This window comes from Anomaloglossus baeobatrachus, chromosome 3, assembly GCF_048569485.1.
Source record: "Anomaloglossus baeobatrachus isolate aAnoBae1 chromosome 3, aAnoBae1.hap1, whole genome shotgun sequence".
Taxonomy (NCBI): Eukaryota; Metazoa; Chordata; class Amphibia; order Anura; family Aromobatidae; genus Anomaloglossus; species Anomaloglossus baeobatrachus.
The window spans coordinates 98600982-98624793 of NC_134355.1; the positions used below are offsets into that span (position 1 = coordinate 98600982).

At 50.3% G+C, this 23812-nt stretch overlaps 1 protein-coding gene across 1 annotated transcript in view; it reads left to right on the forward strand.

Moving 5' to 3' along the window:
• The window catches only part of CLHC1 (clathrin heavy chain linker domain containing 1), a 59276-nt gene that overhangs the window by 10288 nt on the left and 25176 nt on the right, over positions 1-23812 (forward strand). Inside the window, exons 5-7 of the mRNA XM_075339331.1 lie at positions 2936-3137; positions 13453-13568; positions 15884-15968. Coding sequence (XP_075195446.1) covers positions 2936-3137; positions 13453-13568; positions 15884-15968 — 403 coding nt within the window. The remainder of the gene's footprint in view (positions 1-2935; positions 3138-13452; positions 13569-15883; positions 15969-23812) is intronic.

The following is a 23812-nucleotide window of genomic DNA, read 5'->3' on the forward strand; positions in this document are numbered from 1 at the left end:
TTTATGTCCCGCTCATCTCCGCCCCTCCGCTTCTATTGGCCGGCCGCTGTGTGACGTTGCTGTGACGCCGAACGTCCCTCCCCCTTCAGGAAGAGGATGTTCGCCGCCCACAGCGAGGTCGTCCAGGCGTTAAGTACGTGTGACAGGGGGTTAACGACTTTGTGCGCCACAGACAACTAATTGCCCGTGACGCACAAGCGACGGGGGTGGGTGCGATCACATGATAGATCGTACCGTGTGACGCCGCCTTTACTCTGAGAAACATGTCCACCTAAAGTAAAGGAGAAATAATTGACCAGTAAATGCAAGTCTTTTTGTTGTTCTCTCAGGTTGTTAAAGGGAAGCTGTCACCAGATTTTGGCCTTCTAAATTAAAACTAGCATTTTAAGCAGCTCCTATGCTGCATTCTATAAAGGTGCATGTTACCCCCTGACGCTCCTGTAAACCCCACAAATACCTTTATAAAATCTCCCGCCCTGTATGTAAATTGGCCAGTGGGCGTCCTAATCTGCGTCTCCTGTCCCTCCTTTCGCCCTCCTCCTGTGCTGATTTACGAGGATGATGTCTTGGACGTCATCCATGTAGGCGGGCAAAATCTCATGTCTGTGCATACATTGTCACTGCTCACTTCACTCTGCCCTATTGCGGGAAGAGCCAAAAATATAAGTACGCCTGCGCGAACCGGCGAATTCTCTGGGCAGGCACGAGATTTTGCGTGACTATGTGGATGACGTCACCAGTGTCATCCACATTGCCGCTCAAAATCTTACGCCTGTGCAGAGAACTCACGAGTTTGCGCAGGCACACCTATGTTTTCTGCTGTGAATATGGAGATTGTGCCCGCCTACGTGGATGGTGTCTGAGGCGTCATTCATGTAAATCAGGCAAGGAGGAGGGCAAAATGAGGGACAGGAGGCGCAGATTAGGATGCCGAACGGACCGGTCTGGACAATTTGCCTACAGGGCGAGATATTTTATAAAGGTAATTTTGGGGTCTACATAGGGGTTGTCAGGCGGTAACATTCACCTTTATGAAATGCAGCACAGGTGCTCCTTAAGGCGCTAGTTTTAGTTTAGAAGACCAAAATCTGGTGACAGGTTCCTTTTAAAGGGGTTGTCCAGTCAGTAGCGATGAGCAAAAAACAATTGCAATACTCTGCTGACATCTCTGGTGCCTCTTCTAATTACTGGGTGCGGTGTCATGCGTGCGTCACGACACAACGTTGACATAGCACTAAACCTACTAATCTGAAGAAGGGCTGGAGATGTTGCATGCAGTAGGCAAAAAGCTATAGTCCGGCAGCTATAGACTACCGTGGCCCCTGGATCAGTGTCCTGCAGGTCTTTTAGCTCAGCTAAATTATTTTGAAATAGATCCACAATGGTCTAAAAGAAAAAAATGTTCACCGTACCAATCCTCAGCCACTCCAGCTCAAAAGCCTCCCTGGGCTCTCCGCCAGTCTCTACAGGCTTCACCACTAATGATGGCCTTGAAGTTGACATGTGGGCACTGCAGCCGGTCAACTCTGGCCAGTGCTGTGTCTCATATCTGTACTGGGGACATAATCACTGGACTCCAGAATGTGCCAAATTATGTAAAGGTGCATCTGATGCTCTCCAATCACTCTATAGAGGCCATACAGGCTGAACGTTGTACAGCTTCAAAAAACGATCATTTAAAAATTTCAGAACTTTTGAGAAGAAAAAAGGGCAGCATTGTATGTTTACTTTTAGGGGATGTTCTTACAAAATGTAAATACACATCTGCTGCTGATTACTAGGTTATTAAAGCCGCCATTTGGTGGTAATTCTGGAATCATTTTGCGATCCACAACATTTCGTATCTGGAAAATTCAGAGAAATATGGTAAAGGTGAGTTAGGGCACGCTTACACAGCGTGAAACACGAACGAGTGCAATGCAAGAAAATCTCTCATTGCAGTCTGACCAATAGTAGTCAATGAGGGAGAACAGATGGTCAACTTTTCTTATCCAGATTCTGGATACGAGAAAAGTCACAACATGCTGCGATTTACTGCGAGAGCCGTATCACTCGCACCCATTCAAGTCTATAAAGTACTTTACATACAACGATATCGCTAACAATATATCGTCGAGGTCACGTCGTTAGTGACGCACATCCGGCGCCGTTAGCGATATCGTTGTGTGTGAGACCAAGGAGCGACTATCAACGATCGCAAAAACGTCAAAAATCATTGCTCGTTGACACGTCGCTCCTTTTTATAATATTGTTGGTGGTGCATGCCGCTGGTTGTTTGTTGTTCCTGCGGCGTCACACATCGCAATGTGTGACACCGCAGGAATAACGAACATCTCCTTACCTGCGTCCACCGGCAACGAGGAAGGAAGGAGGTGGGCGGCATGTTCCGGCCGCTCATCTCCGCCCCTCCTCTGCTATTGGGCCGCCGCTGTGACGCTGAACGAACCGCCCCCTTAGAAAGGAGGCGTTTCGCCGGTCACAGCAACGTCGCAAGGCAGGTAAGTACGTGTGACGGGTGTTAGCGATGTTGTGCGCCATGGGTAGCGATTTGCCCGTGACGCACAACCGACGGGGACGGGTACGCTTGCTAGCGATATCGATAGCGATATCGCAGCATGTAAAGTGCCCTTATGGGTGCGAGAGAAACATCAGACTGCACTTGGATGTTATCACAGTGCAGTGTGATATACTCACAGGCTGACAATGGAGGAAATGGGAAGATTAACCCCTCCCTCTCCTCTGCAGCGCCCGCCCTCAACTTCGCAGCTGTGGCCCGATTGCAAGGTCGGGTCACAGTCGCATGACACTCGGCTCACGCTCGCAGCAGAGCCTGAGCCGGGGGTCATTAGCATATCTCATCCAATGCGGTCATATCACATGCCATATGTTCGTGTGAGTCCAGCCTTATAATGTGACAAATGCTTCCATCTGATAGGGATGACAATAGAAGATTCCCTGGACATGGCCGCCCTTATAAAATACCAGCAGCTCTTAGAGGACAAGAAGTGTGCATTAAAAGCCGACATGAAAACCAAGTACGTCCCCAAACAGAGGAAGCAGGAACTGGACATCAAGCTCCGAATCGCTTTACAGGAAAGAGAGGAAGTGGACTTAATAAACCAGAGGTTGCTGGACAGGTATTCCTACTAAATTATGGATGCTGTGGGATCTGCTTACTACCATAGTCATCTAAATGGATTGTACTTAATATACTTATAATCAAAATCTGCAGGTTTTCTCTGTGCTACAGCAAATAGATAGACCAAGCAATACGCTTCAGGTCCCTACAGCAGTACAAAAAATACTGCCGCTAAAAAGTCATCTTGATTGGTTGTCTCATATTTGCCTTTAGGCTATGTTCACACGTTGCGTTTGTGTTGTGCTTTTTATGCAAATTAAAAGTTGCTTTTTTACAGTACCAGCACATGCTCTCATACACACGCAGCCTTTTTTTTTTCCTGAATTAATTGAAAAACTTCTGTATTTTTTTTTGTGTTGTTTTTTTTTTAAACTGCTGTATGTCACTTTTCAATGTTTTTGCAGCATTTTTCTACCTATAAAAAAGCAAAAGGGCAGCAAAAACCCATTTATTTTTGTGATTTTCCTAAGTATAAACTGTAAGGCTATGTGCCCACGGGACTCTGTACCCGCGGATATATCCGCAGGTACGTCCGCAAGTTTCCCGCACGAGCTCCCCGGAATCCGCAGCTATACATAGCTGCAGGATTCCAGCGAAATATCTGCGGTAAACCTGCGGACATTTGTGCGGCTTACCTGCGGAAGTAAACAATATAACCTTACTTTGTGGCAGCACTTCATACATGAAGTTTTTTGTTCAGAATATTCTCATGTATCTTGCATTGATGTCCCAACATCTTGTATTGTGGAAGCAAAGCTGACTTTGGAATCCTTAAAAACACAGCAAGAAAAGAAGCAAAACCTGCGTTTTTGCTGCAGCTTTTTTACTGACAAGCGATCATATATTAGTTGCAGAAAAAAGCTGCAAAAAAGCAACGTCTGCAGACAGCCTAAACGCCTTGAAAAATCAGTTTCCAAGAGTTGAGAATAAGAGAGATGAGTGTTAAATACCCAATGTCAAGCAACCGCTAGGGGGCGCTGGGACTCAGGTAGAAAGAGAACTCCTGAGTGCAGTAAAGGTGGTGTCACACAAAGCGATGACGACAACGACGTCACTGCTAAGTCACCAATTTCTGTGACGTAGTAGCGACGTCCCGTCGCTGTCGCTGTGTGTGTAATCCAGCAACGAGCTGGCCCCTGCTGTGAGGTCGCCGGTCGTTGCTGAATGTCCTGCTTCATTTTTTGGACGTTGCTCTCCCGCTGTGAAGCACACATCGCTGTGTGTGACAGCGAGAGAGCGACGAACTGAAGCGAGCAGGAAGCCGGCGTCTGGCAGCCTGCAGTAAGCTGTAACCACGGTAAACATCGGGTAACCAAGAAGCCCTTTCCTTGGTTACCCGATATTTACCTTAGTTTCTAGCGTCCGCTGCTCTCACACTGCCAGTGCCGGCTCCCTGCACAAGTAGCTGGAGTACACATCGGGTAATTAAGCCGATGTGTACTCTGGCTAGGAGTGCAGGGAACAGGGAGCCGGCAGTGGCAGCGTTAGAGCGGCGGACGCTAGTAACTAAGGTAAATATCGGGTAACCAAGAGAAGTGCTTTCCTTGGTTACCCGATATTTACCTGAGTTATGCCTCCACGCGTCGCTGGGGGCTGGTCACTGATCGCTGGTGAGAATTGCCTGTTTGACAGCTCACCAGCGACCATGTAACGATGCAGCAGCGCTCCTGATAAGGTCAGATCGCTGGTCGTGATCGCTGCTGCGTCGCTATGTGTGACACCACCCTAAGACAGAAACCCAATAGAGGATGCAAGCACAACAGCAGAGATATTCGATCAGTCAGGGTCTATGCTGGGATTTCACATCTGAACTGAGGAGAAAAAAAGCCAAAATCAAAGAACAAAGCTGAGGTCAGATACCGGGAGAGCAAGTAAGCACAAGGGAGGGAATGGAGGACACAGGACAGGTCCGGAGGACAGGGAGATACAGAGGTAAGGTCGGGAAGGAGGGATGGAGGTCAGGACAGGTCAGGGAAACAGAGGACAGGTTGGGCAAATGGAGGTCAGGTCGGGCAGGAGGGAACTTGTTTCAGGAACAGTGCATGCAGCAGAGCCAGAAATATTACTGGCGGAGTCCCGGAGATAGCAGTACCAAGATATGGCAGCGCGACCCCCAAAACGAGGCCAAAACGAACAGGCCCCTCCCAAGGGACCTAAACCATGCAGGCACGATACATGCATCGGCTCAGGAACGGCAGAGCCATGCATGAATCATGACACCCAGCCATCGGAAGAAGCTCACTGATGGATTCACTGGTAACTCATTCTACAGTCTACTGTGTACTATAGTACATAGAGGCTGCAGAAGCCAAACAATTCAAATTATTAGCAAAAAAGTTATTTTTAACAAAAGCCTGCAATTAACCTCTTTGTACACCCTGATGTAAGTGAATATCACAGTCGGGGGGTGTATATACAGCGGGCTCTGGTATTTGCTGGATTTCTATTCCAACGCATGCTCACTAGGCGATATTACATTTCATGCCCAGTGACTGTGTGCTTCTTAGTCGAATCTTTTGAGAAGTGACGGACTGTCAAGAGAACGCACTGTCAGTGCTCATTGAATAGAGAACATGCAAGCAAGAAGAGCAGAGCCCAGCCCCCGAAACCAGACATCGTAACTGCGCATTGAAAGGAAATATAGTGCAGGGAGCGCATACTGAGCACGTGTAGGAATTGACAACCAGCACGTGCTCATCAGAGCAGGGACTGGCCCAGCTTCTGATGTGGATGTTTCTGATGACGCTTCATTTTGGGGTGGGGAAAGCAGCGGTGCCCCACTAATGAAGGTTCGCCTGAGTATCCCAGCATGAACTGAGGAGTTTTCAAATAAAGTATATTAGAAAAACACTTAGATTATTACGTTACATAGATAGACATTTAGGATTAAATTCAATTTTAGTTTCGGATAACCACTTTAATTAAAAAAAAAATGAAAAAAAAAAAGTGTCTCTGAAGGTGTCTGTTTCCGTTTTTTGCTCCCCTTTTTCCGAGAGCTGTAACTTTTTTTAATTTTTCCAATAATATAGCCATATGAGGGTTTGTTTTTTGTGGCACGAGTTGTACTTTTGAATGAAACCATTAGTTTTACCAAATGCGGTGAAATTGCAAAAAAAAGTGCAATTGCACAATAGTTTTTGGGGTATTTTTTTCACAGTTTTCACTATATGGTAAAACTGATGTGTCAGTATGATGCCTCAGGTCAGTATGAGTTCATAGATACCAAATATGTATACTTTTATTTTTCTTTGTCGCTCCATTGGGAGACCCAGACAATTGGGTGTATAGCTTCTGCCTCCGGAGGCCACACAAAGTATTACACTTTAAAAAGTGTAACCCCTCCCCTCTGCTATACACCCTCCCGTGCATCACGGGCCCATCAGTTTTATGCTTTGTGTTGAAGGAGGCACACATTCACGCAAGCTCCACATTTTAGTCAGCAGCAGCTGCTGATTGTATCGGATGGAAGAAAAGAGGGCCCCCCACGGGGCCCCCGGCATGCTCCCTTCTCACCCCACTAAGTCGGCGGTGCTGTCAAGGTTGAGGTACCCATTGCGGGTACAAAGGCTGGAGCCACATGCCGTTTTCCTTCCCCATCCCTTAGAGGCTCTGGAAGAAGTGGGATCCTAACCGGTCACCTTTCACTGGGACCGGGCTCCCTCCGCAGCCCCTGGGGGAATCTGACGGACAGGAGACTGGGTATCATCAGGGACAGGCCCTGCATCTAAAAGGTACTCTGTGTCCCCTTGGGGACGGTGCATGGAGCGCCTGTGTTACAGACGCTGCAGCGGCTGCTGTTTTTCTGTGACGACCGGGACTACCGCGCCGACCGCGCCTGTTCGTCGGCCGCGTTATTAAATTTAGTCCCCGGCTTCTGCGGCCTAGTACCATAACTCCCGCCCCCGGGCCTGCCAGTCAGGGGTAAGGGCGGGACGGTCGACTGGACGTCGGCAGTGAGGGCTGGAGCATACTTAGGTGTTCTCCTCCCCCCTCACTGAGCACTGTGGGGCACCAGATTCCCGCACTTTATTTGTCACCGCCCACGGCTCCCTCCTCCCCTGAGAACTCTGGCAGCCATTGTTACAATCACTTCTGCCGGTGGAGGATTTCAGAACGAGCTCTGCAGCTCTGGAAGGCCCAGGCGGGGAATCTGGTGGACACACAACCGCTTTGGGCGGTCGGTAAGCCACACCGGTTACCAGGTGCTGGCCCCCCTAGGGTGCCGAAGTGTATATATATATATATATATATATTGTATACATTTTCTCTGTTCGGCCGCATTATTTTGCTTTTGGCTATATACCCTCACTGATCACTCTCAGAGGAGACAACAGCATGTCGTCCGCAAAGAGCAAGGGTGCCAAGGCACAGGCTTATTTTGCAACCTGTACCTCTTGTGCGGCTATGTTACCTGCAGGTTCCACCTACCCTCACTGTGTGCAATGCTCGGCCCCTGTGGCACTCACTCAGCCGGAGCCTCGGGCACTGGTGGGACCCTCGGCTCAGGTAGAACCGCCGGCTTCCACTGTCCAGGTGGCAGGGACAGAGTTTGCAGTTTTGGCTGAGAAACTCTCTGAGTCGCTTTCACAGTCCATGGCTCAGTCTATGGACAAATGGTCTGCTAAGATACTAGAAGCCTTGCAGTCCAGATCGGTAACACAGGCCCAGGGCACTGTGAGTTCATCGCCTCCAGGCCCCTCTCGGTCGGCGCAGCAAAGTGCTCCTGGGGTGACACCTAGGTCCCACGGTGAGGACTCCGACACGGACCGCAGTCCCAGACCGGCTAAGCGGGCTCGCTGGGAACCTTCTCCGACTTCATCACGCTGTTCGGGGTCTCAGCATGAGGACTCTCTGGAGGATGAAGCGGAGGTCGCAGCTCAGGGCTCTGATCCTGACGTTGCTCTCAATCTTGATACACCTGAAGGGGACGCCATAGTAAATGACCTTATAGCGTCCATCAACCAGGTGCTAGATCTTTCTCCCCCAACTCCACCTATAGAGGAGTCGGCTTCGCAGCAGGAGAAGCACCAGTTTAGGTTTCCCAAACGTACACGGAGTGCGTTTTTCGATCACTCTAACTTCAGAGATGCTGTCCAGAAGCACAGAGCATTTCCGAACAAGCGCTATACTAAGCGCCTTAATGACACACGTTACCCCTTCCCCCCTGACGTAGTTAAGGGTTGGGCTCAGTGTCCCAAGGTGGATCCTCCAGTCTCTAGACTGGCGGCTAGATCCGTAGTATCAGTGGCAGATGGTTCATCGCTCAAGGATGCCACTGACAGGCAAATAGAGCTCCTGATGAAATCCATCTATGAAGCCATAGGCGCGTCTTTTGCTCCGGCCTTTGCAGCCGTGTGGGCACTCCAAGCTATCTCAGCTTGTCTGTCTGAGATTAATGCGGTCACACGTACCTCTGCTCCGCAAGTTGTGTCTTTGACTTCTCAGTCGTCGGCCTTTTCGTCCTACGCCATGAACGCCGTCCTGGACTCTGCAAGCCGTACAGCGGTAGCATCCGCCAATTCGGTGGCAGTCCGCAGGGCCATGTGGCTACGCGAATGGAAGGCAGACTCTGCTTCCAAGAAGTTCTTAACCGGTTTGCCATTTTCTGGCGACCGTTTGTTTGGCGAGCAATTGGACGAAATTATTAAACAATCCAAGGGAAAGGACTCGTCCTTCCTCAGTCCAAACCAAACAGACCTCAGCAACGAAAAATACAACCGAGGTTTCGGTCCTTTCGGCCCTCAGCCAGGTCTCATTCCTCCACGTCCAACAGGTCAGAGAAGGGCCAGAGGAACTCTTCTGCATGGCGGTCTAAGTCACGTCCTACAAAGACCGCCGGAGGAACCGCCTCCAAGGCGGCCTCCTCATGACTTTCGGCCTCCCCAAACCGCATCCTCGGTCGGTGGCAGGCTCTCCCGCTTTTGCGACGCCTGGTGGCCACATGTCCAAGACCGATGGGTGAGAGACATTCTGTCTCACGGTTACAGGATAGAGCTCAGTTCTCGTCCTCCGACTCGTTTCTTCAGAACATCTCCGCCCCCCGAGCGAGCCGATGCACTTTTTCAGGCGGTGAACACTCTGAAGGCAGAAGGAGTTGTGATCCCCGTTCCCCGTTCCCCTTCAAGAACGTGGTCGCGGTTTTTACTCCAACTTGTTCGTGGTGCCAAAAAAGGACGGATCATTCCGTCCCGTTCTGGACCTCAAACTGCTCAACAGACACGTGAGAACCAGACGGTTCCGGATGGAATCTCTCCGCTCTGTCATCGCCTCGATGTCCCAAGGAGACTTCCTAGCATCAATCAACATCAGGGATGCTTATCTCCATGTGCCGATTGCACCAGAGCATCAACGCTTCCTGCGTTTCGCCATCGGGGACGAACACCTTCAGTTCGTGGCACTGCCTTTCGGCCTGGCGACAGCCCCACGGGTCTTCACCAAGGTCATGGCAGCAGTGGTGGCGGTCCTACACTCTCAGGGCCACTCGGTGATCCCTTACTTAGACGATCTTCTAGTCAAGGCACCCTCCCGGGTGGCATGTCAACACAGCCTGACCATTGCTCTGGAGACTCTCCAGAGGTTCGGGTGGATCATCAATTTCCCAAAGTCAAAATTGACACCGACCCAATCACTGACTTACCTCGGGATGGAGTTTCATACTCTCTCAGCGATAGTGAAGCTTCCGCTGGACAAACAGCGTTCGCTGCAGACAGGGGTGCAATCTCTCCTTCGGGCCCAGTCACACCCCTTGAGGCGCCTCATGCACTTCCTAGGGAAGATGGTGGCAGCAATGGAGGCAGTTCCCTTTGCGCAGTTTCATCTGCGTCCACTTCAATGGGACATTCTCTGCAAATGGGACAGGAGGTCGACGTCCCTAGACAGGAACGTCTCTCTTTCACTGACAGCCAAAACCTCTCTTCAGTGGTGGCTTCTTCCCACTTCTTTGTCGAAGGGAAAATCCTTCCTGCCCCCATCCTGGGCTGTGGTCACGACGAACGCGAGTCTGTCAGGGTGGGGAGCGGTCTTCCTCCACCACAGGGCTCAGGGAACCTGGACTCCGACAGAGTCCTCCCTTCAGATCAATGTTCTGGAGATAAGGGCAGTGTATCTAGCCCTAAAGGCGTTCCAGCGGTGGCTGGAGGGCAGGCAGATCCGAATACAGTCGGACAACGCCACGGCGGTCGCGTACATCAACCACCAGGGCGGCACACGCAGTCGTCAAGCCTTCCAAGAAGTTCGGCGGATTCTGCTGTGGGCGGAAGCCACAGCCTCCACCATCTCCGCAGTTCACATCCCAGGCGTAGAAAACTGGGAAGCAGACTTTCTCAGTCGCCAGGGCATGGACGCAGGGGAATGGTCTCTTCACCCGGACGTGTTTCAAGAGATCTGTTGCCGCTGGGGAACGCCGGACGTCGACCTCATGGCGTCTCGGCACAACAACAAAGTCCCGGCACGGTCTCAAGATCAAAGAGCTCTGGCGGCGGACGCATTAGTTCAGGATTGGTCGCAGTTTCGACTGCCTTATGTATTTCCTCCTCTGGCACTGCTGCCCAGAGTGTTACGCAAGATCAGGTCCGACTGCCGCCGCGCCATCCTCGTCGCTCCAGACTGGCCGAGGAGGTCGTGGTACCCGGATCTGTGGCACCTCACGGTGGGTCAACCGTGGGCACTCCCAGACCGACCAGACTTGCTGTCTCAAGGGCCATTTTTCCATCTGAATTCTGCGGCCCTCAACCTGACTGTGTGGCCATTGAGTCCTGGCTCCTAGCGTCCTCAGGGTTATCTCAAGATGTCATTGCCACCATGAGACAGGCCAGGAAACCAACGTCCGCCAAGATCTATCACAGGGCTTGGAGGATCTTCTTATCCTGGTGCGCTGATCAGGGTTTTACCCCCTGGCCGTTTGCCTTACCCACTGTTCTTTCTTTCCTTCAATCCGGAATGGACAAGGGTTTGTCTCTCGGCTCTCTCAAGGGACAAGTATCGGCGCTTTCCGTGTTTTTTCAAAAGCGTCTACCCAGGCTTCCGCAGGTCCGCACGTTCCTGCAGGGAGTTTGCCACATAGTCCCACCTTACAAGCGTCCACTGGAACCCTGGGATCTTAACAGGGTGCTAACGGCTCTTCAGAAACCACCTTTCGAGCCGATGCGAGATGTCTCTCTATCACGCCTTTCGCAGAAGGTGGCCTTCCTAGTGGCAGTCACATCACTTCGGAGAGTGTCTGAGCTAGCAGCGCTGTCATGCAAAGCCCCCTTCCTGGTGTTTCACCAGGATAAGGTGGTTCTGCGTCCGGTCCCGGAATTTCTCCCTAAGGTGGTATCCCCTTTTCATCTCAATCAGGATATCTCCTTACCTTCTTTTTGCCCTCATCCAGTTCACCAATGTGAAAAGGATTTGCACTCATTAGATCTGGTGAGAGCACTCCGGCTCTACGTGTCTCGCACGGCGCCCCTGCGCCGTTCTGATGCGCTCTTTGTCCTTGTCGCTGGCCAGCGTAAGGGGTCGCAGGCTTCCAAGTCAACCTTGGCTCGGTGGATCAAGGAACCGATTCTTGAAGCCTACCGTTCTTCTGGGCTTCCGATTCCTTCAGGGCTGAAAGCCCATTCTACCAGAGCCGTAGGTGCAGCCTGGGCATTGCAGCACCAGGCTACGGCTCAGCAGGTGTGTCAGGCGGCTACCTGGTCGAGTCTGCACACTTTCACGAAACACTATCAGGTGCATGCCTATGCTTCGGCAGATGCCAGCCTAGGTAGGCGAGTCCTTCAGGCGGCGGTTGCCCACCTGTAAGAGGGGGCCGTTTCGGCTCTTGTTATTGAGGTATTCTTTTACCCACCCAGGGACTGCTTTTGGACGTCCCAATTGTCTGGGTCTCCCAATGGAGCGACAAAGAAGAAGGGAATTTTGTTTACTTACCGTAAATTCCTTTTCTTCTAGCTCCTATTGGGAGACCCAGCACCCGCCCCTGTTCCCTTCGGGCTGTTGTTCTTTTGTGTAATACTTTGTGTGGCCTCCGGAGGCAGAAGCTATACACCCAATTGTCTGGGTCTCCCAATAGGAGCTAGAAGAAAAGGAATTTACGGTAAGTAAACAAAATTCCCTTCATTGTCCCCTCAAAAATTGTGCTTTTGCCATTTTTCGCAACCAGTAGCGTTCTCATCTTTCGGGATCTGGGGCTCAGTGATAGCCTATTTTTTGCGTCTTAAGCTGGCATTTTTAATTATCCCATTTTTGTGCGGATGCTACGCTTTGATCGCCTGTTTATTGCATTTTAAAAAATATTTTCGGCGGTGAAAAAACAGAATTTTGAAGTTTGGAATTTTTTCTTGCCACGCCATGTACCGATCAGATTAATTGATTTAATATTTTGATAGATTGGGCATTTCTGAAATTGGTAATACCAGATATGCATATATTTTTTTACTTTTTTAACAGTTTTTTTTCAGTGGGGCGAATGGGGGGAGATTTGCACTTTTAGGTTTTTTTATTTTGTCATTTTTTTTTACTTTTTTTTTTTTTTTTTACTTTTTTATTTATTTTACTGGTCCCCAAGGGGACTTTATGGATCAGCAATCTGATCGTTTATGCATTTCTGTTGATCAGAGCTGTACAGCTCTGATCAGCAAAAATGCACTATTCCTTTAACAGTCGCCACTCTGTCCGCTTTTAGAGTAAGTACATCATGATAGTGACAGAGGTAATCACATGACCAGTCGCTACCATGGCAAACATCGGTTCCCCATGATCGCGTCAGTGGGGAACAGCATAATGCATGCCACAGCCATTTAAAACGCGATGTCACATATTGACAGTGTGAGCTAAGTGGCAAGTAGGCGTGAGTTGAACGCGGATCCGCCTACACCTGATAGCCCCACATGTCTGCTTTTCAAATCAGCAGACATGTGCAGGGATCACCGCCGGCTCACCTTAGCAGCCGGCGGTGTTTACTGCGACAGGACCGATGACGTACCAGTAAACCATCATTTTAAAGTAGGTGTAGATGATGTCTGTCTAAAAAGTGCACCCATACACTCCTGACTCCATAATTAAGGTAGGATCAAGCCAGTAGACACATACTAGAGCCTTATATAAAGTGTGAAGGACAGATGCCAGCTATGCTACACCAGTCTGCTGTGCAGTGCACTGAATACTAGCTGATGTTTCTTATTGTCTCATGTCTTCTGTTAGTGGTTATTATTAGTAATGCCTTTCAAATTAGTGAATAAACTAAATATATTGGAAATAAAAGAAGATGCTGCCTCCTTATATGTAAAAGTGTTCCTTAAATCTAAGCTTTTATTTGTTTTCTTATTTCTTAGTTACAGAAAGAAAAGAGCCATTGCAGACACAATTTCCTCCTGGGCGAGATCAGATAAAAGTCTTTCTCTGTCTGAGACATTAACACAAATGGTATCAAAAGAAAAAGAAATAAAAGGTATTTATCCTCCAATGTTTCTTGCAAAAGTCAAGGACTAAAATAGGTTACTGGACAGTCATCTAATACAGAGGTTCTTCAAGTCACAAAAAAATTGGGTTGTGTCCTCAGCAGAAATCCTAGGCTTAAGGGGGCTTTACACGCAGCGATATCGCTGGTTAAAGCACCCGCCCCTGTCGGTTTTGCGTCACGGGCAAATCGCTGCCCGTGGCGCACAATATCGTTAGGACCCGTCACACGTACTTACCTGCCTAGCGACGTCGCTGTGGCCAGCGATCCACCTCCTTTCTAAGGGAGCGGTTTGTGCGGCGTCACAGCGATGTCACTAAGCGGCCCCCCAATAGAAGCGGAGGGACGGAGATGAGCGGGCGTAACATCCCGCCCACCTCCTTCCTTCCTCATTTCGGCGGCCACATGTAAGCCTTAGTTCGTCGTTCCCGGGGTGTCACACGTAGTGATGTGTGCTGCCTCGGGAACAACGAACAACCTCGTCCTGCAACAATCAACGATTTTTTGAAAATGAACGACGTATCAACGATAAGGTGAGTATTTTTGATCGTTAACGGCCGTTCGTTGGTGTCACACGCAACGACGTCGCTAACGATGCCGGATGTGCGTCACGTAATCCGTGACCCCGGCGATATATCGTTTGTTACGTATTTGCGTGTAACGGGGCCTTTACTCTGAGATGTCTGTTGTATATTAGTAGTTTGAACTGGCAGGGGTCTGCACATTGTCAGCCACACCTGGTGGGGATAATAGGTATGTGGTTTTTGGCAGAACAAAAACTAATTAAGTGACAGATCTGTAGCTAAATCAAGACTGATTCTCTCATTATGAAGCAATGGTAGGTGGTATGTGGCCAGCTTTAACCCCTTCCTGGCATAAAATGTACTGTTAAATTATATGTCATGTGTGGATGTATGGAGCAGGTGTCAGCTGTGTACACAGCCTGCACCTGCGTCTAACAGCAGCAATCAAAGCTAGCTGCCTGTCCCTGACCGAGGCTTTAAATTGAGTGATCACATCATGTGATCATTTTGTATTCAATCTGATCTCAGACCATCGATCTGCTGTCATGGCAGCCATAGACCTAGATAAGGCCACCATCTTTGAGTCCTGCTGAAGCCAATAGGCCTGCATTAACCTATATGGTTAAAGAGGATCTTTACAACATTTTTCATGTTGAACTTGAAAAAGTAAAGTTTTTATTTTTGTAAACTTCAGCAACTTGTAATAGCTTTGTAGTGAGATGAGAGCAAGGTGCCGTTACATCTCACACAGGAGTAGCACAGAACTGGAAGGGTACTCATGTGAGCTATAGAATGAAAGACACCCTGATCTCACTGCAGACCAATTTCAGGTTGCTCAAAAACAAATTTTGATGGAGAATATACACTGTATACTAAATCTGTGTGAAAGAGACGTTCGGGTTGATTCATCATGACTGACATTGTTCATGCCGCTCTTCATAAGGGGGTGTGTAGTGTCAGGTGCCGGATTCATGAAGCGGCTCATGCCTCTTAATAAATCAGGTGTACCCCGCCACAAACCTTACTCCAGTCGGGGATTGGAGGAAGAATTCTGGCATAATTACTCCTCAGCCCCTCATGAATTAGAGGGGATGTGGCGTTTCGCTCGTTTCCCCCTATCCCATCTCCTCCTATTTTTGGCAAAGCTGGGCGAAATGCCAAAAGTTACTGGTGTTTTACTCCAGTTTTCTATCAAGACCAATTTGATGAATCAGCCTCATTGTGTGAATGTGCCTTCAAAATTCTCTAAAGAAAAATATTTTGACCTTCTGCATAAAAGATATTTGATTGGTTAGCGTTTTTGTTTTTATCACAAACTTGAAAATTAAAGGGTTATGGCATACGGCATAGTGGGGACTTGACCTCTTGACACCCGCCATTACTAAGAATGAAGGGTCTGCAATGCTGTTTCTTCACAGCAGCACTGTGGGACCCTCGCTTTGCAGGCACTTTATTGTGGCCATGTGCAAGAGAAAGGGGCCAGCTTCAGTTCGCTGCACAGCCGGTGAAGGGGAACGGCTCTCTCCATGGTGAGGATAGCCGATCCTTTCTACTGTTGAACATCACTGGAAATCATTTCTCCTATAAAATGACATCCTCCAGTGGCTTCTATTCTGTATTCTCACGTTACTTCATCCTCTTAGAATCAGTGACTTCATCTTTTGTCTATATGAGAAGCCCTAAAGTTACATTAGCAGTCAGAGGTTAGTCATCTCTCCTGACCTGAGCGTTGTCTGAAAGGCAGCATATTTCTCCAATCGCTGACCCTGTTTCATCCTGCAGATGACACTACTTCCACAAATGTATTTGAGGATCTCGATCCAAGGAAGAACCATGAAGCCGAGGCTTTGCTGGAATATGTTGAAAGGTACAGATGTACTTGTCAATGGTGAAGGCTTCTCCACACGGTACGCAGGCCACACACCTCCAATGTTTTTAGGCCAGATCATCCATTAAGATCTTACAAACCCTAATATAGTCATGGGAAAGTAAAACAAGACAGAGACAAAATAATTTTTCCCGTGTGTATGCACCAAGGTCGCCTGAGATTGCCATTATTTTTATATGTTCTCCAGTGGGTTCTGAATCAATTTTACTAACCTCTATATAAGATTTCTAGTATCAGATGCCAAATTAAAATCAATATAGCAAAACATACACAGCAGTTTGTTTTTTTTGGTTTTTGTTTTCTTTGTCGCTCCATTGGGAGACCCAGACAATTGGGTGTATAGCTTCTGCCTCCGGAGGCCACACAAAGTATTACACTTAAAAGTGTAAAGCCCCTCCCCTTCTGCCTATACATCCCCCGTGCATCACGGGCTCCTCAGTTTTTATGCTTTGTACGAAGGAGGCTGACATCCACGCATAGCTCCACATCTTAGTCAGCAGCAGCTGCTGACTATGTCGGATGGAAGAAAAGAGGGCCCATAACAGGGCCCCCAGCATGCTCCCTTCTCACCCCACTCTAGTCGGCGGTGTTGTTAAGGTTGAGGTACCCATTGCGGGTACATAGGCAGGAGCCACATGCTGTTTTCCTTCCCCATCCCTTAATGGGCTCTGGGTGAAGTGGGATCCTAATCGGTCTCCAGGCACAGGGGACCGTGCTCCCTCCGCAGCCCCTGGGGAATCTGCTGGACAGGAGCCGGGGATCGTCAGGGACAAGGCCCTGCTACTTTGAGGTACTCTGTGTCCCCGTGGGGAAAGCGCATGGAGCGCTTGTGCCATGTACACTGCAGCACTGCTGGGTGTGTTAGTGCGCCGGGGACTACCGCGCCGGCTGCGCTTATATGCCGGACGCGCTTATAACTTTAGTCCCCGGCTTTTGCGGCCTAGTATCGCATATTCCCGCCCCCAGGCCTGTCAGTCAGGGGAAGGGCGGGACGCTGTACAGGACGTCAGCGCTGAGGGCTGGAGCATACTCTGTATCCTCCTCCCCCCTCATTCAGCACAGTGGGGCTCCAGATTCCCGCACTTTCTAGAGCACGCCCACGGCCCCCTCCTCCCCACAGAATGCCGGCAGCCATTCCTGTCAGCACTTCTAACGCTGGAGAGGAGAGACAACAGGCTCTGGGAGGCTCAGGCAGGGAATCTGGTGATCACACAACCGCTTTTTAGCGGTCGGTAAGCAGCACCTGAGGTGCTGGCCCCACTGAGTGCCGGAGTGTACATATATATATAGGCTTATATGCTATACATTTACACTGTACGGTCGCACTGTTGATTTTTGGCTATATACCCTCCTGGATTGTACTCAGAGGAGACAACAGCATGTCGTCCGCAAAAAGCAAGGGTGCCAAAGTACAGGCTTACTTTGCAACCTGTACTTCATGTGCGGCTATACTACCAGCAGGTTCCACTGACCCTCATTGTGTGCAATGCTCGGCCCCTGTGGCACTTACTCAGCCGGAGCCTCTGCTACTGGTGGCCCAGGTGGAACCACCTGCTACCACTGTCCAGGTGACAGGGACGGAGTTTGCAGTATTTGCTGACAAACTGTCTGAGAGTATGGATAAATGGTCTGCTAGGATACTTGAAGCCTTACAGTCCAGACCGGTGACTCAGGCCCCGGGCACTGTTCAATCATTGACCTCAGGCCCCCCTCAATTGGAGCAGCAAAGTGCTCCTGGGGTGACCCATGGATCCCGGGGTGAGGTCTCTGACATGGACCGCAGTCCCAGGCCGCCTAAGCGGGCTCGCTGGGAAATTCACTCGACTTCATCACACTATTCAGGGTCTCAGCAGGAGGACTCTCTGGATGATGAAGCGGAGGTAGCAGATCAGGATTCTGATCCTGAGACCGCTCTCAACCTGGATACACCTGATGGTGACGCCATAGTGAATGACCTTATAGCAACCATCAATCAGGTGTTGGATATTTCTCCACCAGCTCCTACAATTGAGGAGTCAGCTTCTCAGCAGGAGAAATTCCGTTTCAGGTCTCCCAAGCGTACATTGAGTATGTTTCTGGATCACTCTGACTTCAGAGAGGCAGTCCAGAAACACCGAGCTTGTCCAGATAAGCGTTTTTCCAAGCGCCTTAAGGATACACGTGATCCCTTCCCCCCTGACGTTGTCAAGGGCTGGGCTCAGTGTCCTAAGGTGGATCCTCCTGTCTCCAGACTGGCGGCTAGATCCATAGTTGCAGTGGAAGATGGGGCTTCACTCAAGGATGCCACTGACAGACAGATGGAGCTATGGTTGAAATCCATCTATGAAGCTATCGGCGCGTCTTTTGCTCCAGCATTCGCAGCCGTCTGGGCACTCCAAGCTATCTCAGCTTGTCATGCGCAGATTAATGCAGTCACACGTACATCTGCTCCGCAAGTGGTGTCCTTAACCTCTCAGGCGTCGGCGTTTGCGTCCTACGCCATTAATGCTGTCCTGGACTCTACGAGCCGTACAGCGGTAGCATCCGCCAATTCGGTGGCGGTCCGCAGGGCCATGTGGCTACGTGAATGGAAGGCAGACTCCGCTTCCAAAAAGTTCTTAACCGGTTTGCCATTTTCTGGCGACCGCCTGTTTGGTGAGCGATTGGATGAAATCATTAAACAATCCAAGGGAAAGGACTCATCCTTACCCCAGTCCAAACCAAACAGACCTCAACCACGGAAGGTACAATCGAGGTTTCGGTCCTTTCGGCCCGCGGGAAGGTCTCAGTTCTCCTCGTCCAAAAGGCCTCAAAAGGATCAGAGGAACTCCGATTCAGGGCGGTCTAAGTCACGTCCTAAAAAGACCGCCGGAGGAACCGCTCCCAAGGCGGCCTCCTCATGACTCTCGGCCTCCTCACACCGCATCCTCGGTCGGTGGCAGGCTTTCCCGCTTTTGCGACGCCTGGCTGCCACAGGTAAAAGACCGATGGGTGAGAGACATTCTATCCCACGGTTACAGGATAGAGTTCAGCTCTCGTCCTCCGACTCGATTTTTCAGAACATCTCCGCGCCCCGAGAGAGCCGATGCTCTTCTTCAGGCGGTGTGCACTCTGAAGGCGGAAGGAGTGGTGATCACTGTTCCTCTTCAGCAACAGGGTCACGGTTTTTACTCCAACTTGTTTGTGGTACCGAAAAAGGACGGATCCTTCCGTCCTGTTCTGGACCTAAAACTGCTCAACAAACACGTAAAAACCAGGCGGTTCCGGATGGAATCGCTCCGCTCCGTCATCGCCTCAATGTCCCAAGGAGACTTCCTGGCATCAATCGACATCAAAGATGCTTATCTCCACGTACCGATTACACCAGAGCATCAGCGCCTCCTGTGTTTCGCCATAGGAGACGAACACCTTCAGTTCGTGGCACTGCCTTTCGGCCTGGCGACAGCCCCACGGGTCTTCACCAAGGTCATGGGAGCAGTGGTAGCAGTCCTACACTCTCAGGGACACTCGGTGATCCCTTACTTAGACGATCTGCTGGTCAAGGCACCCTCTCAAGTGGCATGCCAACACAGCCTGAACATTGCTCTGGAGACTCTCCAGAGTTTCGGTTGGATCATCAATTTTCCAAAGTCAAATCTGACACCGGCCCAATCACTGACATATCTTGGCATGGAGTTTCATACTCTCTCAGCGATAGTGAAGCTTCCGCTGGACAAACAGCGTTCACTACAGACAGGGGTGCAATCTCTCCTTCAAGGCCAGTCACACCCCCTGAGGCGCCTCATGCACTTCCTAGGGAAGATGGTAGCAGCAATGGAGGCAGTTCCTTTTGCGCAGTTTCATCTGCGTCCACTTCAATGGGACATTCTCCGCAAATGGGACGGGAAGTCGACGTCCCTCGACAGGAACGTCTCCCTTTCACGGGCAGCCAAGGCTTCCCTTCAGTGGTGGCTTCTCCCCAATTCTCTGTCGAAGGGGAAATCCTTCCTTCCCCCATCATGGGCTGTGGTCACGACGGACGCGAGCCTGTCAGGGTGGGGAGCGGTCTTTCTCCACCACAGGGCTCAGGGAACCTGGACTCCGACAGAGTCCTCCCTTCAGATCAATGTTCTGGAGATAAGGGCAGTGTATCTTGCCCTAAAGGCGTTCCAGCCGTGGCCGGAAGGCAAGCAGATCCGAATTCAGTCGGACAACTCCACAGCGGTGGCATACATCAACCACCAAGGGGGAACACGCAGTCGGCAAGCCTTCCAGGAAGTCCGGCGGATTCTGATGTGGGTGGAAGCCACGGCCTCCACCATATCCGCAGTTCACATCCCGGGCGTAGAAAACTGGGAAGCAGACTTTCTCAGTCGCCAGGGCATGGACGCAGGGGAATGGTCCCTTCACCCGCACGTGTTTCAGGAGATCTGTTGCCGCTGGGGGATGCCGGACGTCGACCTAATGGCGTCCCGGCACAACAACAAGGTCCCAACATTCATGGCACGGTCTCAAGATCACAGAGCTCTGGCGGCAGACGCCTTAGTTCAGGATTGGTCGCAGTTTCAACTCCCTTATGTGTTTCCTCCTCTGGCACTGTTGCCCAGAGTGTTACGCAAGATCAGGTCCGACTGCCGCCGCGCCATACTCGTCGCTCCAGACTGGCCGAGGAGGTCGTGGTACCCGGATCTGTGGCATCTCACGGTGGGCCAACCGTGGGCACTACCAGACCGACCAGACTTGCTGTCTCAAGGGCCGTTTTTCCATCTGAATTCTGCGGCCCTCAACCTGACTGTGTGGCCATTGAGTCCTGGATCCTAGCGTCTTCAGGGTTATCTCAAGAGGTCATTGCCACTATGAAACAGGCTAGGAAACCAACGTCCGCCAAGATCTACCACAGGACGTGGAGGATATTCCTATCTTGGTGCTCTGATCAGGGTTTTTCTCCCTGGCCATTTGCCTTGCCCACTTTTCTTTCCTTCCTTCAATCCGGATTGAAAAAAGGGTTGTCGCTCGGCTCTCTTAAGGGACAAGTCTCAGCGCTCTCTGTGTTTTTTCAGAAGCGCCTGGCCAGACTTCCAAAGGTACGCACGTTCCTGCAGGGGGTTTGTCACATAGTCCCTCCTTACAAGCGGCCGTTAGAACCCTGGGATCTGAACAGGGTGCTGATGGCTCTTCAGAAACCACCTTTCGAGCCAATGAGGGATATTCCTCTCTCACGCCTTTCGCAGAAAGTGGTCTTCCTGGTAGCAGTCACATCACTTCGGAGAGTGTCTGAGCTAGCGGCGCTGTCATGCAAAGCCCCTTTCCTGGTGTTTCACCAGGACAAGGTGGTTCTGCGTCCGGTTCCGGAATTTCTCCCTAAGGTGGTATCCCCCTTTCATCTCAATCAGGATATCTCCTTACCCTCTTTTTGTCCTCATCCAGTTCACCAGTGTGAAAAGGACTTGCACTTGTTAGATCTGGTGAGAGCACTCAGACTCTACATTTCTCGTACGGCGCCCCTGCGCCGCTCGGATGCACTCTTTGTCCTTGTCGCTGGCCAGCGTAAAGGGTCACAGGCTTCCAAATCAACCCTGGCTCAGTGGATCAAGGAACCAATTCTCGAAGCTTACCGATCTTCTGGGCTTCCGGTTCCCTCAGGGCTGAAAGCCCATTCTACCAGAGCCGTGGGTGCGTCCTGGGCTTTGCGGCACCAGGCTACGGCTCAGCAGGTGTGTCAGGCGGCTACCTGGTCGAGCCTGCACACTTTCACGAAACACTATCAGGTGCATACCTATGCTTCGGCGGATGCCAGCCTAGGTAGGCAAGTCCTTCAGGCGGCGGTTGCCCACCTGTAAGAGGGGGCCGTTTTACGGCTCTATTACGAGGTATTATTTTACCCACCCAGGGACTGCTTTTGGACGTCCCAATTGTCTGGGTCTCCCAATGGAGCGACAAAGAAGAAGGGAATTTTGTTTACTTACCGTAAATTCCTTTTCTTCTAGCTCCAATTGGGAGACCCAGCACCCGCCCCTGTTCCCTTCGGGCTGTTGTTCTTTGTGTACACATGTTGTTCATGTTGAATGGTTTCAGTTCTCCGAAATTCCTTCGGATTGAATTTACTTTAAACCAATTTATAACTTTTCCTCCTTCTTGCTTTTGCACCAAAACTGAGGAGCCCGTGATGCACGGGGGGTGTATAGGCAGAAGGGGAGGGGCTTTACACTTTTAAGTGTAATACTTTGTGTGGCCTCCGGAGGCAGAAGCTATACACCCAATTGTCTGGGTCTCCCAATTGGAGCTAGAAGAAAAGGAATTTACGGTAAGTAAACAAAATTCCCTTCTTTTTTTATTTTACATGACATTTCCACCCCCAAAAATTAACATTTTATTTTTATAAAGTTAAAGTCTTCATTTTTTCTGAGCGATATATAGTAAACTTTACTTATGGAGACACTTGCTTGGATAAACATTTTAAAGTCTGTGTGTTGTTGGTTTTAAGGGTGCGCTCACACAAGCATTGAAATCGGATGAGTGCAATGCGAGAAAATCTCGCATTTCTCTCTGACCAATCCTAGTCAATGAGGGCGAGCAGTTGGTCAGCTTTTCTCATCCAGATTCTGGATGCGAGAAAAGTAGCAGCATGTTGCAATTTTCTGCGAGAGCCATATCACTCACACCCATTTAAGTGAATGGGTGCGAGAGAAACATCGGACTGCACTCGGATGTTATCCCAGTGCAGTGCGATATACGCACAGGCTGACAATGGAGGAGATGGGGGGATTAACCCCTCCCTCTCCTTCGCAGCACCCGCCCTCAGCTTCGCAGCTGTGACCCCATTGCAGGATCGGGTCACAGTCACATGACACTCGGCTCATGCTCGCAGCAGAGCCTGAACCGAGGGTCATTAGCAGATCGCATCGGATGCCATATGCTCGTGTGAGTCCAGCCTAAAGGTAACCCTACTGCAGAGTATTAAATAAAATGATGTCATACTGCTAAAGATATACCAGCAATTTATGATTGTGGGGCTCACCGGCTGGGACCCACATTGATTCACTGTTCAATGAAAAACTTGATAGGGATATAGCACTATGAACCCTTCATTCTCAGAATTGGTGTGGATCCTAACAGCTGGAGCCCCATGATGATAAAGTGATCATATATTTTGCTGATCAGTCAGTTGTCAGTCTAGTGGTCCATTAAAAGCTCCCTCTTCTGTGGAGTCTCCCTGTCACGCTAGGTACGGGGGAGTACCAAGAGCATGGCGAAAGGGAAGGGAAACTCTGTGCTTAAGGAAAGGGAAGATGGTGACTCCTGGACAAACCTACTGCTGGTCCATGGGTTCCTCACCACTCTAGATAGCTTCCACACCTATGCGCCGAGCCGGATACCTGACCCTAGGTATCTCTACTGCTGGATCCTAAATAGGGAATGGATGGGATGAGCTCTTCGTCAATCCCACTAAACAAATATAGAAGACACTAGGGTGATGTTAGGGCCAGATGGACGGGTAGACCCTGGAGGTGGATCCACTGGGCCGAACTCCCGGATGAGGGAAAGGAGTCCGGTAGCCGGAGCACTGTAGGTAGCAGGACAGTCCGTGCACTGGGAGAAAATGGAGAAGTCCCTGGGACCACGAGGTCACTGATGGTGGTCCGGGTGACGGAGCTCAGGTTCGGAAGCCGTGATGGTGTCAGGCGGGGTCCGGAACCGTTGGAGCGAGATGACGGGTCACCGCAGGGATCCGAGATGGTACGGACTGTCAGGATGGCAGATGGACAGCGTTCGGGGTTCGAGGTACCGCAGAACCGGATGGCGATGCAGGATCGGCTCTAGAAGATAGAGAGGTAAGTATCTCACAAAACACAAGGAGACCTGAC